This window comes from Lepidochelys kempii, chromosome 9 (genome assembly GCF_965140265.1).
Source record: "Lepidochelys kempii isolate rLepKem1 chromosome 9, rLepKem1.hap2, whole genome shotgun sequence".
NCBI lineage: Eukaryota > Metazoa > Chordata > Testudines > Cheloniidae > Lepidochelys > Lepidochelys kempii.
Window position 1 is genome coordinate 54,232,311 of NC_133264.1, and position 15,574 is coordinate 54,247,884.

A 15,574-nucleotide genomic window follows, 5' to 3' on the forward strand; every position below is an offset into this window, starting at 1 on the left:
AGCCAGGAAGCTTCCCAGCCTGACCTGTCTAGTTTATAAATGAGTAGTGGGACTCCTAGGGCAGCACCTCACCCCAGAGAATCTTTGGATAAAGATCATTTATTTATTTATTTAAGAATTGTGTGCTTGAGGACAATTCTTGGGAGGGGGAACTTTTTTTCCAGATTGCAGCAGGGCTGCAGAACAGCTGAAGAATAACCCTCGGCACAAGGCTTACCTACAAGGGGTCTCACTGCGGCAGCTGCAGAAATTATACAGTTTGCTAAGAGGCCACTTGCAGGGACAGAGTTTGGCCCAGACCTTGGAGCAGATTCATCAGGAAGAGACCATTGACCCAGAGGAGGACCTGAACAAACTGGATGACAAGGAGCTGGCAAAAAGGAAGAGTATCATGGATGAGCTGTTTGAAAAGAACAGGAAGAAGAAGGATGACCCAGATTTCACCTACAATGTTGAGGTTGAGTTCCCACAAGATGAGCAGCTGGAATCCTGTGGCTGGGATGCAGAGTCAGACAATGAGTTCTGATAATGGACAAGGCCTCCTAGATAATCAGTATGGAGAGACAAAACCCATATTCTCATTACACAGAGAGCACAGTTACTGTGTCCATCATATCGCATCAGTCTACAGAGCTTGACTGACCGTGTTTACAAGCCATACAACTGATGCATTTTACATTGATAAATAAGAGATCAGTGCCTGTGGTGTTTTAACAGTTTGGGGAATAGACAAATAATTTTAAAAGTCTTACGTGAAGCTTGATAAAAAGGGACATGGGGATATTGAAAATTATTTTTAAATGGTTAGATTTGTAGCTGTTAAGTAATTGAAATAATTTTAAATCTCTGTCTTTCAGCATTTGTTTGTTTACATTTCATTCATCTTTGGCAAGGAAACTAGACTGGTTATTTTTGTTTCTATTCAATTTTATTTTAGTCTTTAAAATACAGCATTAAAGTTGCAAATCTTTACATCTAACTCAGAAGAAGAAACATTCAGATTCTTATTGCAAATATCTAGTATTTTGTTATTAGTTAGGCTGTTGCAAGTGTTTTAATCTATACTCTGTAGACAAATCAATATTGCAGTGAAAACTTTACCTTTAGATTTCTTGAGTTGTGTTTAAATCTACAATCTCAGTGTTCCATGAATGTACGTTTTCGTATTTAAGAAATAAAATATTTAGAAAACAGATTAACCTTGGAGAGATCATTGACAACTTAGTGATTTGGAATTCATAAGACAACAGTGATTTGTCTCCCTTAACTGTCCAGTGTAAATGGTCAGATTTGGGGAAGTTTGCTTTAAAATGGCTGAGCAACAATTTAGGAGAAGGTCACAAGAGTTTATGATACTTTTGGAGTGAAACAAGGTCTTTAGCTGTGCTGCCTTATCAGACTACTACTCCAAAATTGTTCTGAGAACTGCTAGATGGCAGCTCCTTCCAGTAGCTTTTATGTGAAGCCATGGCATCTAAGATTCTCCAAATAGCAATTTGTTCTCAGAAGAGGGCTAAAAGGCCTCCTTTATGCCTCCTCCCTCCCCCCCCAGCCACTAAGTGTAAAGATGGTAAAGAAGATAGTGAAGGAAAAGGCCACAGTGATTATAAATCATCTTATTAATTCTCAGGCCTTAGCTCCCAGACCTGATTTAAATGTCACTGGAATGTCTCAAATCTCAACACACATACAAAATGTAGTGCAACAGGGACCTATCCTGAACCAAAATCTAGTGTTGGCTAACCAGTCATCTGGGAAGCTGAGAGGAAAAATTTGCAATTCCTCTTTCTAAGGTGATAAACATCCTCCTGGCAAATTGGGGAGGAAATTCACAAATGCTGTCTATGTTCTACTTGAAGTTTCAATGTTGCTGTTACAAGGGACACACATCAAGGCAAAGTCAGCTGCAACTAAAGACATTCTAGTGTTTTTACAAGATGGCCTAACTATGGGGCCAAAGGCCAACACTTCTTGGAAAGACAAGTCAACAGCTAAAGGCATATTGCACTGTAAGGAAGCCATGAGGTCTCTTTCATCACTATCACATAACAGATTTCTGAGGAACATCACTCTTATCATAATAATAATTAATGGTACAGTCACTCTTTACAGAGCATGGTGTATGCGCCGATGAGTTCTTTGATGGCTGCTGAGTCTGATGAGCAAATGACAGTCCCATCCACAGGTATAGAATCATAGAATATCAGGGTTGGAAGGGACCTCAGGAGGTCATCTAGTCCAACCCCCTGCTCAAAAGCAGGACCCATCCTAGGGTCTAGGGCACAACCACGCACTAGCTATGCTCTGAATCCAAGCAGCAGATTCTTTCTTTCTCTGACATTGGTCATCACAAAGCTCGATCCTGTCCGCCTCGCAATGCGTCCCTCCATCTACAAGCTAACTCTGCCAACTAGAGCGGCATATTGCCCTCCTTTCTCAGTCATCCACAGAGATTCCAAAGGATACTAAGTCATCATTGCAAGCATCCCGAAATCTGTGCAGTAGTCTGCCTCTCTTTCTAGATCCTTCATGAGCTTCAGAGTACAGCACACTCTTTGGGATCCTGTAATCCAGCATTCACTTGACATGTCCAAGCCACCTGAGTATTTTCTTACTAACCAGCATTCCCATGAATGGCAAACCAGCACGATTTAACACTTCCACATTTGTCACCCTGTCTTCCGATCTTATTCAAAGAATTTTACGCAAGCATCTGATATGAAAGCTGTTTAATCTTTTCATAGAATCATAGAATATCAGAGTTGGAAGGGACCTCTGGAGGTCATCTAGTCCAACACCCTGCCCAGAGCAGGACCAATCCCCAACTAAATCATCCCAGCCAGGGCTTTGTCAAGCCTGACCTTAAAAACTTCTAAGGAAGGGGATTCCACCACCTCCCTAGGTAACGCATTCCAGTGTTTCACCACCCTCCTAGTGAAAAAGTTTTTCCTAATATCCACCCTAAATCTCCCCCACTGCAACTTGAGACCATTACTCCTTGTCCTGTCATCTGCTATCACTGAGAATAGTCTAGATCCAACCTCTTTGGATCCACCTTTCAGGTAGTTAAAAGCAGCTATCAAATCCCCCCTCATTCTTCTCTTCCGCAGACTAAACAATCCCAGTTCCCTCAGCCTCTCCTCATAAGTCATGTGTTCCAGGCCCCTAATCATTTTTGTTGCCCTTCGCTGGACTCTCTCCAGCTTTTCCACATCCTTCTTGTAGTGTGGGGCCCAAAACTGGACACAGTACTCCAGATGAGGCCTCACCAATGTCGAATAGAGGGGAATGATCACGTCCCTCGATCCGCTGACAATGCACCTACTTATACACCCCAAAATGCCATTGGCCTTCTTGGCAACAAGGGCACACTGTTGACTCATATCCAGCTTCTCGTCCACTGTCACCCCTAGGTCCTTCTCTGCAGAACTGCTGCCTAGCCATTCAATCCCTAGTCTGTAGCGGTGCATTGGTTTCTCCGTCCTAAGTGTAGGACTCTGCACTTGTCCTTGTTGAATCTCATCAGATTTCTTTTGGCCCAATCCTCCAATTTGTCTAGGTCCTTCTGTATCCTATCCCTACCCTCCAGCGTATCTACCACTCTTCCCAGTTTAGTGTCATCCACAAACTTGCTGAGGGTGCAATCCACACCATCCTCCAGATCATTAATGAAGATATTGAACAAAATCGGCCCCAGGACCGACCCTTGGGGCACTCCACTCAATACCGGCTGCCAACTAGACATGGAGCCATTGATCACTACCCGTTGAGCCCGACAATCTAGCCAACTTTCTACCCACCTTATAGTGCATTCATCCATACTTCTTTAACTTGCTGACAAGAATACTGTGGGAGACCGTGTCAGAAGCTTTGCTAAAGTCAAGGAATAACACGTCCACTGCTTTCCCTTCATCCACAGAACCAGTTATCTCATCATAGAAGGCAATTAGATTAGTCAGGCATGACTTTCCCTTGGTGAATCCATGCTGACTGTTCCTGATCACTTTCCTCTCATCTAAGTGCTTCAGAACTGATTCCTTGAGGATATGCACCATGATTTTTCCGGGAACTGAGGTGAGGCTGACTGGCCTGTAGTTCCTAGGATCCTCCTCCTTCCCTTTTTTAAAGATTGGCACTACATTAGCCTTTTTCCAGTCATCCGGGACCTCCCCTGATTGCCATGAGTTTTCAAAGATAATGGCCAATGGCTCTCCAATCACATCCGCCAATTCCTTTAGCACTTTTGGTATGTTTGACGTAAGTCATCCATGTTTCTGAGCCAAATAGAAGAGTGGATAAAACACGTCTCATAAATATGCATTTTCACTTTAATTAACAATTTGTTGTTGTTCATGGCTCTGTCTTGCAAAAAAACAAAGTTCCTGGCTGCTTTGCCAATTCTTCTAGTGAGCTCAGCATCAAGATTTACATTCCTGGTAACAGTAGAGCCAAGGCAGCCAAATTGGTCAGCAACATCCAGATGAATGCCATCTAAGTTGGATCTGGTTCTGAAGAGCCTTGCTGCATGATAACAGTCTTCTTCAAGCTTATTGCTAGCCCAAAGATTTTGCACAAATCAAAGTACTTGGTAATAAGATGTTGTAGAGCAACAACACTGTGAGCCACAAGGGCTGCATCATTTGCAGACAAAAGGTCCCTTATGATGATGATCCTCACTTTCATCTTAGCTCTTAACTCTTATCAGTCTTCTGGCAATATGCAGATTCCTGTCATGATCTTGATCTGTCAGTTACAAATCCTAATAAAACTACCTTTCAGCTTCACATTTGGTAGATCTCTTCCTCTTTTCACTGAAAGTATTTTGCCTACTTGCCACCTCTCTGTCCAGGGGGATTTCAGAGCTTAGCATGCTTTCAGTGACATCTCAATTACATGTATATCACAAATGATAGTTCTGTGAACGAACCAGCCTTCATTCCTAAGGTCACTACAATCTTCCTCAGCCCTGGTCGACACTAGGACTTTAGGTCGAATTTAGCAGCGTTAAATCGATGTAAACCTGCACCCGTCCACACGATGAAGCCCTTTATTTCGACTTAAAGGGCTCTTAAAATCGATTTCCTTACTCCACCCCTGACAAGTGGATTAGCGCGTAAATCAGCTTTGCCGGGTCGAATTTGGGGTACTGTGGACACAATTCGACGGTATTGGCCTCCGGGAGCTATCCCAGAGTGCTCCATTGTGACCGCTCTGGACAGCACTCTCAACTCAGATGCACTGGCCAGGTAGACAGGAAAAGAACTGTGAACTTTTGAATCTCATTTCCTGTTTGGCCAGCATGGCAAGCTGCAGGTGACCATGCAGAACTCATCAGCAGAGCTGACCATGATGGAGTACCAGAATCACAAAAGAGCTCCAGCATGGACTGAACAGGAGGTACGGGATCTGATCGCTGAATGGGGAGAGGAATCCGTGCTATCAGAACTCCATTCCAGTTTTTGAAATGCCAAAACCTTTGTCAAAATCTCCCAGGGCATGAAGGACAGAGGCCATAACAGGGACCCAAACCAGTGCTACGTGAAACTTAAGGAGCTGAGGCAAGCCTACCAGAAAACCAGAGAGGCGAATGGCCGCTCCGGGTCAGAGCCCCAAACATGCCGCTTCTATGATGATGCCACTTCTGCATGCCATTTTAGGGGGTTCAGCCACCACTACCCCAGCCGTGTTGTTTGACTCCTTCAACAGAGATGGAGGCAACACGGAAGCAGGTTTTGGGGATGAAGAAGATGATGATGATGATGAGGTTGTAGATAGCTCACAGCAAGCAAGCGGAGAAACTGCTTTTCCCGAAAGCCAGGAACTGTTTCTCACCCTGGGACCTGGAGCCATACCCCCCGAACCCACCCAAGGCTGCCTCCTGGACCCGGGAGGCGGAGAAGGGACCTCCGGTGAGTGTACCTTTTAAAATACTATACATGGTTTGAAAGCAAGCATGTGAAAGGATTACTTTGCCCTGGCATTCGCAGCTCTCCTGGATGTACTCCCAAAGCCTTTGCAAAAGGTTTCTGGGGAGGGCAGCCTTATTGCATCCTTCATGGTAGGACACTTTACCACTCCAGGCCAGTAACACGAACTCGGGAATCATTGTACAACAAAGCATTGCAGTGTATGTTTGCTGGCGTTCAAACAACATCCTTTCTTTATCTCTCTGTGTTATCCTCAGGAGAGTGAGATATCATTCATGGTCACCTGGTTGAAATAGGGTGCTTTTTTTCAGGGGACACTCAGAGGAGCCTGTTCCTGCTGGGCTGTTTGCCTGTGGGAACAGAAATGTTCCCCGCTGTTAGCCACGGGGAGGGGGGAGGGTTGAGGGGGTAGCCATGCGGTGGGGGGAGGCAAAATGCGACCTTGTAATGAAAGCACATGTGCTATGTATGTAATGTTAACAGCAAGGTTTACCCTGAAAGAGTGTAGCCACTGTTTTATAAAATGTGTCTTTTTAAATACCTCTGTCCCTTTTTTTTTCTCCACCAGCTGCATGTGTTTCAATGATCACAGGATCTTCTCCTTCCCAGAGGCTAGTGAAGATTAGAAAGAAAAAAAAATGCACTCATGATGAAATGTTCTCTGAGCTTATGCTGTCCTCCCACATTGACAGAGCACAGACGAATGCGTGGAGGCAAATAATGTCAGAGTGCAGGAAAGCACAAAATGACCAGGAGGAGAGGTGGCGGGCTGAAGAGAGTAAGTGGCGGCCTGAAGACAGGGCTGACGCTCAAATGTGGCAGTAGCGTGATGAGAGGAGGCAGGATTCAATGCTGAGGCTGCTGGAGGATCAAACCAGTATGCTCCAGTGTATGGTTGAGCTGTAGCAAAGGCAGCTGGAGCACAGACTGCCACTACAGCCCCTGTGTAACCAACCGCCCTCCTCCCCAAGTTCCATAGCCTCCACACCCAGACGCCCAAGAACGTGGTGGGGGGGGGCCACCAGCCACTCCACCACAGAGGATTGCCAAAAAAAAGAAGGCTGGCATTCAATAAATTTTAAAGTTGTAAACTTTTAAAGTGCTGTGTGGCATTTTCCTTCCCTCCTCCATCACCCCTCCTGGGCTACCTTGGTAGTCATCCCCCTATTGGTGTGATGAATGAATAAAGAATGCATGAATGTGAAGCAAAAATGACTTTATTGCCTCTTCAAGCAATGATCGAAGGGAGGAGGGGAGGGTGGTTAGCTTACAGGGAAGGAGAGTGAACCAAGGGGCGGGGGGTTTCATCAAGGAGAAACAAAGAGAACTTTCACACCGTAGCCTGGCCAGTCATGAAACTGGTTTTCAAAGCTTCTCTGATGCGGGCCGCGCCCTCCTCTGCTCTTCAAACCGCCCTGGTGTCTGGCTGCATGTAACCAGCAGCCGGGAGATTTGCCTCAACCTCCCACCCCGCCATAAACTTCTCCCCCTTACTCTCACAGATATTGTGGAGCACACAGCAAGCAGTAATAACAGTGGGAATATTGGTTTCGCTGAAGTCTAAGCGAGTCAGTAAACTGCGCCAGCGCGCCTTTAAACATCCAAATGCACATTCTACCGCCATTCTGCACTTACTCAGCCTGTAGTTGAACGGCTCCTGACTACTGTCCAGGCTGCCTGTGTACAGCTTCATGAGCCATGGCATTAAGGGGTAAGCTGGGTCCCCAAGGATACACATAGGCATTTCAACATCCCCAACAGTTATTTTCTGGTCTGGGAATAAAGTGCCTTCCTGCAGCTTTTGAAACAGACCAGAGTTCCTGAAGATGCGAGCGTCATGCACCTTTCCCGGCCATCCCACGTTGATGTTGGTGAAACGTCCCTTGTGATCCACCAGAGCTTGCAGCACTATTGAAAAGTACCCCTTTCGGTTTATGTACTCACCGGCTTGGTGCTCCGGTGCCAAGATAGGGATATGGGTTCCGTCTATGGTCCCACCACAGTTAGGGAATCCCATTGCAGCAAAGCCATCCACTATGACTTGCACATTTCCCAGGGTCACTACCCTTGATATCAGCAGATCTTTGATTGCGTGGGCTACTTGCATCACAGCAGCCCCCACAGTAGATTTGCCCACTCCAAATTGATTCCCAACTGACGGGTAGCTGTCTGGCGTTGCAAGCTTCCACAGGGTTATCGCCACTCGCTTCTCAACTGTGAGTGCTGCTCTCATCTTGGTATTCATGCGCTTCAGGGCAGGGGAAAGCAAGTCACAAAGTTCCATGAAAGTGCCCTTACGCATGCGAAAGTTTTGCAGCCACTGGGAATCGTCCCAGACCTGCAACACTATGCGGTCCCACCAGTCTGTGCTTGTTTCCCGAGCCCAGAATCGGCGTTCCACAGCATGAACCTGCCCCATTAGCACCATGATGCATGCATTGGCAGGGCCCATGCTTTCAGAGAAATCTGTGTCCATGTCCTGATCGCTCACGTGACCGCGGTGACATCGCCTCCTCTCCTGGTATCGCACTGCCAGGTTCTGGTGCTGCATATACTGCTGGATAATGCGTGTGGTGTTTAATGTGCTCCTAATTGCCAAAGTGAGCTGAGAGGCCTCCATGCTTGCCTTGGTATGGCGTCCACACAGAAAAAAGGCGCGGAACAATTGTCTGCCGTTGCTCTGACGGAGGGAGAGGCGACTGACGACATGGCTTACAGGGTTGGCTTCAGGGAGCTAAAATCAACAAAGGGGGTGGCTTTACATCAAAGAGTATTTCAGGCAGGAGTTCACGGAGAGTTCCAATAAGAAATGGTGCACCTAAGTTATTGTTCTTATTGGAACAAGGAGGTTAGTCTGGCCTCTGATTGATACATGGCTAAATTTACCTCGCTGTGAGTGACTGCAGTGTGACCTAGAGGAATGAGTCCCCTAGACGGGGGAGGGGAAGGAAGCAAAGGAATACAAAACAAATCTGGTCTATTTCTTGTTTTGATCCACTCCATCTATCTTTTACATCTTTGGCTGGCAGCAGATGGTGCAGAAGGACTGCATGCCATCCACACCTATGGCTGCCCGGCAGAAGATGATGCAATGGGACTGCTAGCAATCCTCATCTCTTGCCTGACCGGCAGAAGATGGTACAATATGATTGCTAGCCATCCTCATCTCTTGCCTGCCTGGCAGAAGATGGTACAGTACGACTGCTAGCAATCTGTATGACCTGCCTGCTCACCATAAGACAGTTCAATAGGACTGACTGCAGGACTAAAGAGAATGACCCGGTCAAGTCACTCCAAATTTAGTCCCTGCGCCCATGTCTGTCCAGGCGCTCCCGGCCGACGTGGCCAGGAGCACCTCGGACATGACGATGATGGCTACCAGTCGTATTGCACCGTCTGCTGCCACAAGGCAAGGGGTTGCTGCTACTGTGTAGCAATGCAGTACCGCGTGTGCCAGCACCCAGGAGACATACGGTGACGGTTACCTGAGCGGGCTCCATGCTTGCCGTGGTATGGCGTCTGCACAGGTAACTCAGGAAAAAAGGCGCGAAACGGTTGTCTGCCCTTGCTTTCACGGAGGGAGGGAGGGAACGGGGGCCTGACAATATGTACCCAGAACCACCCGCGACAATGTTTTAGCCCCATCAGGCATTGGGATTTCAACCCAGAATTCCAATAGGCAGCGGAGACTGCGGGAACTGTGGGATAGCCACCCACAGTGCAACGCTCCGGAAGTTGACTCTAGCCTCGGTACTGCGGAAGCACTCCGCCGAGTTAATGCACTTAATGCGCTTAGAGCATTTTCTGTGGGGACGCACACACTCGAATATATAAAACCGATTTCTAAAAATCCGACTTCTATAAATTCAACCTAATTCCGTAGTGTAGACATACCCTCAGATAATAGGATTCTATTAAAGAAGTATTCTCCTTCTGGGTGAATACAAACATCTTAAGGAAGTAAAATGTATGAGTTAGATATGGACAGAGTCTTCAGGGGCATAAAGGTACAAGGCAGAGCCATCATAGCTTCAGGTGCAACTCCTTTCATTACTATGCACTCTGTGAACAGAAGAACAATTTTTGTGGACAGACAGATCACACACCTCTTATGAGGAGATCTGTAGACTACTTACAGGGCCTTCCACCCACACTTTCTCAAGCACTAGAGAGTTAACATCCTAACCCCTGCTGATGCAGCATTTGGTTAGAAGGGTGTTGTGGAACGGGGTGTCCTAGTAACCTGTGAGTTCCTTTTCAATTCTCCCTGGGCAAGCAGAATCATCCCAACCTCTCTAGGGATGATTTACTGCTTTCTACATCCCACTGGGTAGAGCGTCTGACATGGAGAGGCCTGAGAAAGGGAAAATTCTGCTGAGACTAATCACTCATTCACTTGATAACCCTTTCTAAGTGTTCTGTGAGTGTAGTTCTCAGTATTTTTATAACTCACTGCTCAGTGGGGTCCTTTGAAGGGAGAGCAGTGCAGCTTGTGATTGGATAGGCCAGTGATTACAGGCAGCTGAGTCAGAGGGGCTCAGTCACACATTCCAGTTGTGTGTTGGGTGCAGGCTTTAAAAAGCACACAGGCTGCTGGTGGCTGTTTAGACACGTGGCTGGTGAGGCAAAAGCAGCTGGGAAATTAAGGGACTTAGCCAGCCAAGGGAGGTAGGGTTGTATGTTGTTTTTTGTTTCCTTAACTTGCAGATACTGTACAAGGAAGAACCCATCATGGAAGGAAAACAGCATGTCTCCACCACCAATGCTAGTTCTTCCTGCACCCATCGTGTCCTCCACCAGACAGGCATACTGACTCTGGAAGCTTCCACCCAGCGCTGGTCTTGATTGCTGAAAATGTGGCTTGCATATCCCCACCAATGAAAGCCAGCCAGGAGAATCACGAGGTGTGAGAGGTATCTGTTGGTGGAGTCCCTCTGGAAGCAGGTAAGAGAGCTACAGGAGAAGGTGGCTTGTCTGCATAGCATCTGGGAGCACAAGGACTGCATCAACAGGATGCACATGGAGACATCTGGGATGGAGCATGCTAGTCAACTACAGATGACTGCAGCAGCACCAGAGGAGGAAGGAGAACTGGCTGATCTGCGAGAAGGAAATTGGCTGCTGGCCATGTCGGGCAGTAGACAGTGCTCCACCCTCCACCCAGGTCTCTTGTCCATCAGGGTGAAGAACTGGCATGTTATATTGGCAACTGGAGGTGAGGAGCAGACCCCAATGGCTGAGGGGAAGGAGCTATTTGCTTCCAAGGCTGGGAGACTCACAGCCACTGCAGGAGGAGGTGTAGAGTGCTGGGGATAGGGGACTGTCTTCTGAGGGGAATAGAGGCATCCATCTGCCAAACTAATACAATGTCCCAAGGGGGGTACTGCCTACCTGGAGCCCACCTCAGACACTACAGAAAGGCTGCTGAGGCTCATCCATGCCTCTGGTCACTACCTCATACTGCTCATCCACATGGGCACTAATGATACTGCTGAGTCTGACACTGAGCAGATCAGCAGTGACTACAGGGTTCTGGGAGCTAGCGTGAAGGGGTCAGGAGTAGGAGGGTGAACCAGAACACAACCTGCAGTTGAGAGTAAGGGCACAAGCAGGGACATGCACATCCTGGAGATGAATGCATGGCTGTGCAGATGGGGACAATGGGTGGGCTTTGGCTTCCTAAATTATTGGATGAAGTTCTGGGAAGACGGTCTGCTGGGAAAAGATGGATTCCATCTGACCAAGAAGGGAAAGAGCAGCTTTGTGCACCGACTCTCCACCTCGTGAGGATGGCTTTCAACTAGGTTCAAATGGGGCAGGTGACAAAAGTCTACAGCTAAGTATGAAAAAGGCAACCTTAACAGAGGGTTAGATGTTGGAGGGGACATGGAAAATTACAATAGGGTCATAGGAGCAACAAAAGGGAAATCAGTGGGGGAATATGCTAAACATCTTAGATGTCTATACTCAAATACAAGGAATATGGGGAATAAACAGGAAGAACTATATGTATTCATACATAAGCTAAATTATGACTTAATTGGCATCACAGAGACTTGGTGGGATAAGTCTCCTGATGCAAAGGAAAGATAGGAAGAATAACAAGAGGCCAATATGGCTCCATCAGGAGCGCTTTATTAATGACCTAAAAATCAAAAAAGAAATCCTACAAAAAGTGGAAACATGGATGAATTGCTAAAGACGAGTACAAAAGAATAACACAAGCATGTAGAAACAAAATCAGAAAGGCTAAGGCACAGAATGAGTTACACCTAGCAAGGGATATAAAAGGCAATAAGAAGAGGTTCTTTAAATACATTAGGAGCATCAGAAAGATGAAGCAAAATGTCGGTCCTCTACTTTATGGGCAAGGAGAGCTAATAACTGATGACATCAAGAAAGCTGAGGTGTTAATGACTATTTTGCTTCAGTCATCAAAAAAAAGGTTAATGGTGACCAGATATTCAACACAATTAATATGAAAAATAAGGAGGAAGGAATGCAGGCCAAAATAGGCACAGAACAGGTTAAAGAATATTTAGATAAGGTAGATGTATTCAAGTCAGCAGGACTGTGAAATTCATTCTAGGTTACTTAAAGAACTAGCTGAAGCAATCTCATAACTGTTAGCAATTATCTTTGAGAACTCCTAGAGGACAGGTGAGGTCCCAGAGGACTGCAGAAGGGCAAACATAGTACCTAGCTTTAAAAAGGGGAACAAAGAGGATCCAAGGAATTATAGACCAGTTAGCCTAACTTTAATACCTAGAAAGATACTGGAACAAATTATTAAACAATCAATTTGCAAGCACCCGGAGGATAATAGGGTTATACGGTCTCCCACAATATTCTTGCCACAAAGTTAAAGAAGTAAAGGCTGGATGAATGGACTATAAGGTGGATAGAAAGCTGGCTAGATCGTCAGGCTGAACGGGTAGTGATCAATGGCTCCATGTCTAGTTGGCAGCCGGTATCAACCGGAGTGCCCAAGGGTCGGTCCTGGGGCCGGTTTTGTTCAATATTTTCATTAATGATCTGGAGGATGGCGTGGATAGCACCCTCAGCAACTTTGCAGATGACACTAAACTGGGAGGAGTGGTAGATACGCTGGAGAGTAGGAATAGGATACAGAGGGACCTAGACAAATTAGAGGATTGAAAGAAATCCAAAAGAAATCTGATGAGGTTCAACAAGGACAAGTGCAGAGTCCTGCACTTAGCACAGAAGAATCCCATGCACTGCTACAGACTACAGACCGAGTGGCTAGGCAGCAGTTCTGCAGAAAAGGACTTAGGGGTTACAGTGGACAAGAAGCTGGATATGAGTCAACAGTGTGCCCTTGTTGCCAAGAAGGCTAACAGCATTTTGGTCTGTATAAGTAGGAACATTGCCAGCAGATTGAGTGACGTGATCATTCCCCTCTATTCGGCATTGGTGAGGCCTCATCTGGAGTACTGTGTCCAGTTTGCCACCCCCATGGCACCACGGGGCTAAGCCAGGCTCCCTGCCTGCCCTGGCCCCGCGTTGCTCCCAGAAGTGGCTGGCACTATGTCCCTGCAGCCCCTGGGAAGGATGGGGGGCAGAGGGCTCCGTACGCTGCCCTCGCCTGTGCATACCTCTCCCGAAGCTCCCATTAGCCCCAGTTCCCCGTTCCCAGCCAATGGGAGCTGCGGGGGGCGGTACCTGCAGGCGACGGCAGCGCGCAGAGCCCTCTGCCCACCCCCCTCCCCTAGGGGCCACAGGGACATAGTGCCAGCCACTTCTGGGAGCAACGAGGGGCCAGGGCAGGCAGGGAGCCTGGCTTAGCCCCGTGGCGCCATGGGGGTGGCAATCCCATGGGCCAGATCCAAAGCCCTGACAGGACGGATCCAGCCTGTGGGCCATAGTTTGCCCAACCCTGATCTAGGAGTAACTCTTGCTCACACCCTTACCTACAAGGATCACCTCACCAAAACAGCTCAGAAGAATAAGAGCAGTAATGGGCTCCTAAATTGCTTGTGGGCTCAACGTAGAGAGTTAATGTGCAAACATTGTTCAGCTCAGCAATGGCTCTCTGTTACTCAATTGGAGAATACTATGTTCCTGCGTGATTCAATTCTACCCACACAAACCTACTTGATGTATGACTGAAACAAATGATGAAAATAGTAAGTGTGTCAATGAACACTATGTGGCTACCAGTTCTCTCAAATATCCCAGCTCCTAACACCGGGAGTCAGATTGCATCAGAGAATCTCCTGGACAAAATCCAGGTGATGCCACAACTGCCACTTTTCAAAGCTATACAGGAGGGGCCTTGCCGCCGACTCATCAGCAGAAAATCAACCTGGACTATGTTACCAACCAGCTCCACAGCAGATGCTGCTGTGTTGTGGCAAGCAAAATGGGGCAGAGCTGCTGCCTCTGTAAGAAACTCCTTCCTCATCACTCAATCTGAGGGGAGACTGCCTGGCTTCAAGCTGCCATGCTATCTCCAGCACAAATGCAGCCATTCCAGATGAGGGGTGTGGGAAATGACCACACCTGGGGACTCAGAAACAACCCTCTTTGTTGAGGATGCTGCACACTACTGGATGGCTGCTCATCTCATGCTGCTGTAACAGGAGGGCTTTGTAGACTCCACACTGTTGTCCCCAAGATTGAGGAATTGGTAAAACGTGGGATGCCTCCCTAAGCCCTTTTTGACACTTCTGACATTTTGAATTTATTCTATCTTTATTGTACCATTTGTGCACGCACTAATAATAGTGTCTTGTGAAATGAAACCTCTGCCATACATCCAAATCTTGTGTCAAACTCCCTTGGCTAATTGTGGGTGGTAAGACTCACTGTGCTCATCGGCCTCCTGCCTTTTCTATAGGTGTAATAATCTTCTAGCATGGCATTTGTAAATAATAGTTTGTCTGTAGTAACAATAGTTGTAGCCACAATCAAACGTGACTATTGTGTTGATCACAATAAAAAAGTTGTCAGTGATGAGCCCTGGATACATCACCACAGGATTTTTGTAGTCTGCTGCCTGTGTGATTTGGATGTGGTTATAAGGGTTTGCCAAGTCCTCGATTGGTCCCAGATGCAGACAGCTGAACCCTGCTACTGTAAGAGAGAAGGCTCTGAAGTCACCCTTTGCTATTAGTATTTATCGAGTGCTGTAAGAGTACCAGCTGAGAGACAAACTCAGCAGAACTGGCCCCTTCCTCAGATCCCTCACAGCTTAATGGTTTGGTGCACAGGTGTTTCTGACATGTACAGCAAACATCTCTGGCTGGAGTATGTTGGAAAATAGAATCTTACCAGAGAGGGAGACAATAAAGAGACCAAGGACAGAGCCTGGAGGACCCAGAGGAAAAGCCATCTAAGGGGGAAATGCTGGAAGAGAAATTGGAGTCAGAGGAAAACCAAACACAAACCAGAACATCCCACCAGGGGGAGATTGACTATGTCAAAGGCAGTGGAAATAAGAAGGAAAAGGAGAAGAGGGCCTCAGCCTTGTTCGGCAGTAATCCTGATTGCTAATAATAACTAAAATAAATACTTTGTTAGCTCTTGTACAGCATTTCTCATCCCTGGATCCCAAAGCGCTTTACAAGGAGGATGAGAATCATGGTCTCTTAGTATCAGGGGGTAGCCGTGTTAGTCTGTATCCA

The 15,574-nt window shown here is 46.9% G+C and overlaps 1 protein-coding gene across 7 annotated transcripts in view; it reads left to right on the forward strand.

Annotated features, from left to right (window-relative positions):
- Nucleotides 1-7,026, forward strand: part of CEP19 (centrosomal protein 19) — a 17,931-nt gene extending 10,905 nt beyond the window's left edge. For 6 of the 7 annotated variants that reach the window (XM_073360386.1, XM_073360387.1, XM_073360390.1 and 3 more), the window contains one exon: nucleotides 165-1,201. In XM_073360386.1, coding sequence (XP_073216487.1) covers nucleotides 165-526 — 362 coding nt within the window. In that variant the 3' untranslated portion in view covers nucleotides 527-1,201. Of the gene's footprint in view, nucleotides 1-164; nucleotides 1,202-6,495 lie in introns of those variants that run through there. The other variant, XR_012160846.1, reaches the window with a different exon arrangement.
- The last annotated feature ends 8,548 nt before the right edge of the window (nucleotides 7,027-15,574 follow it).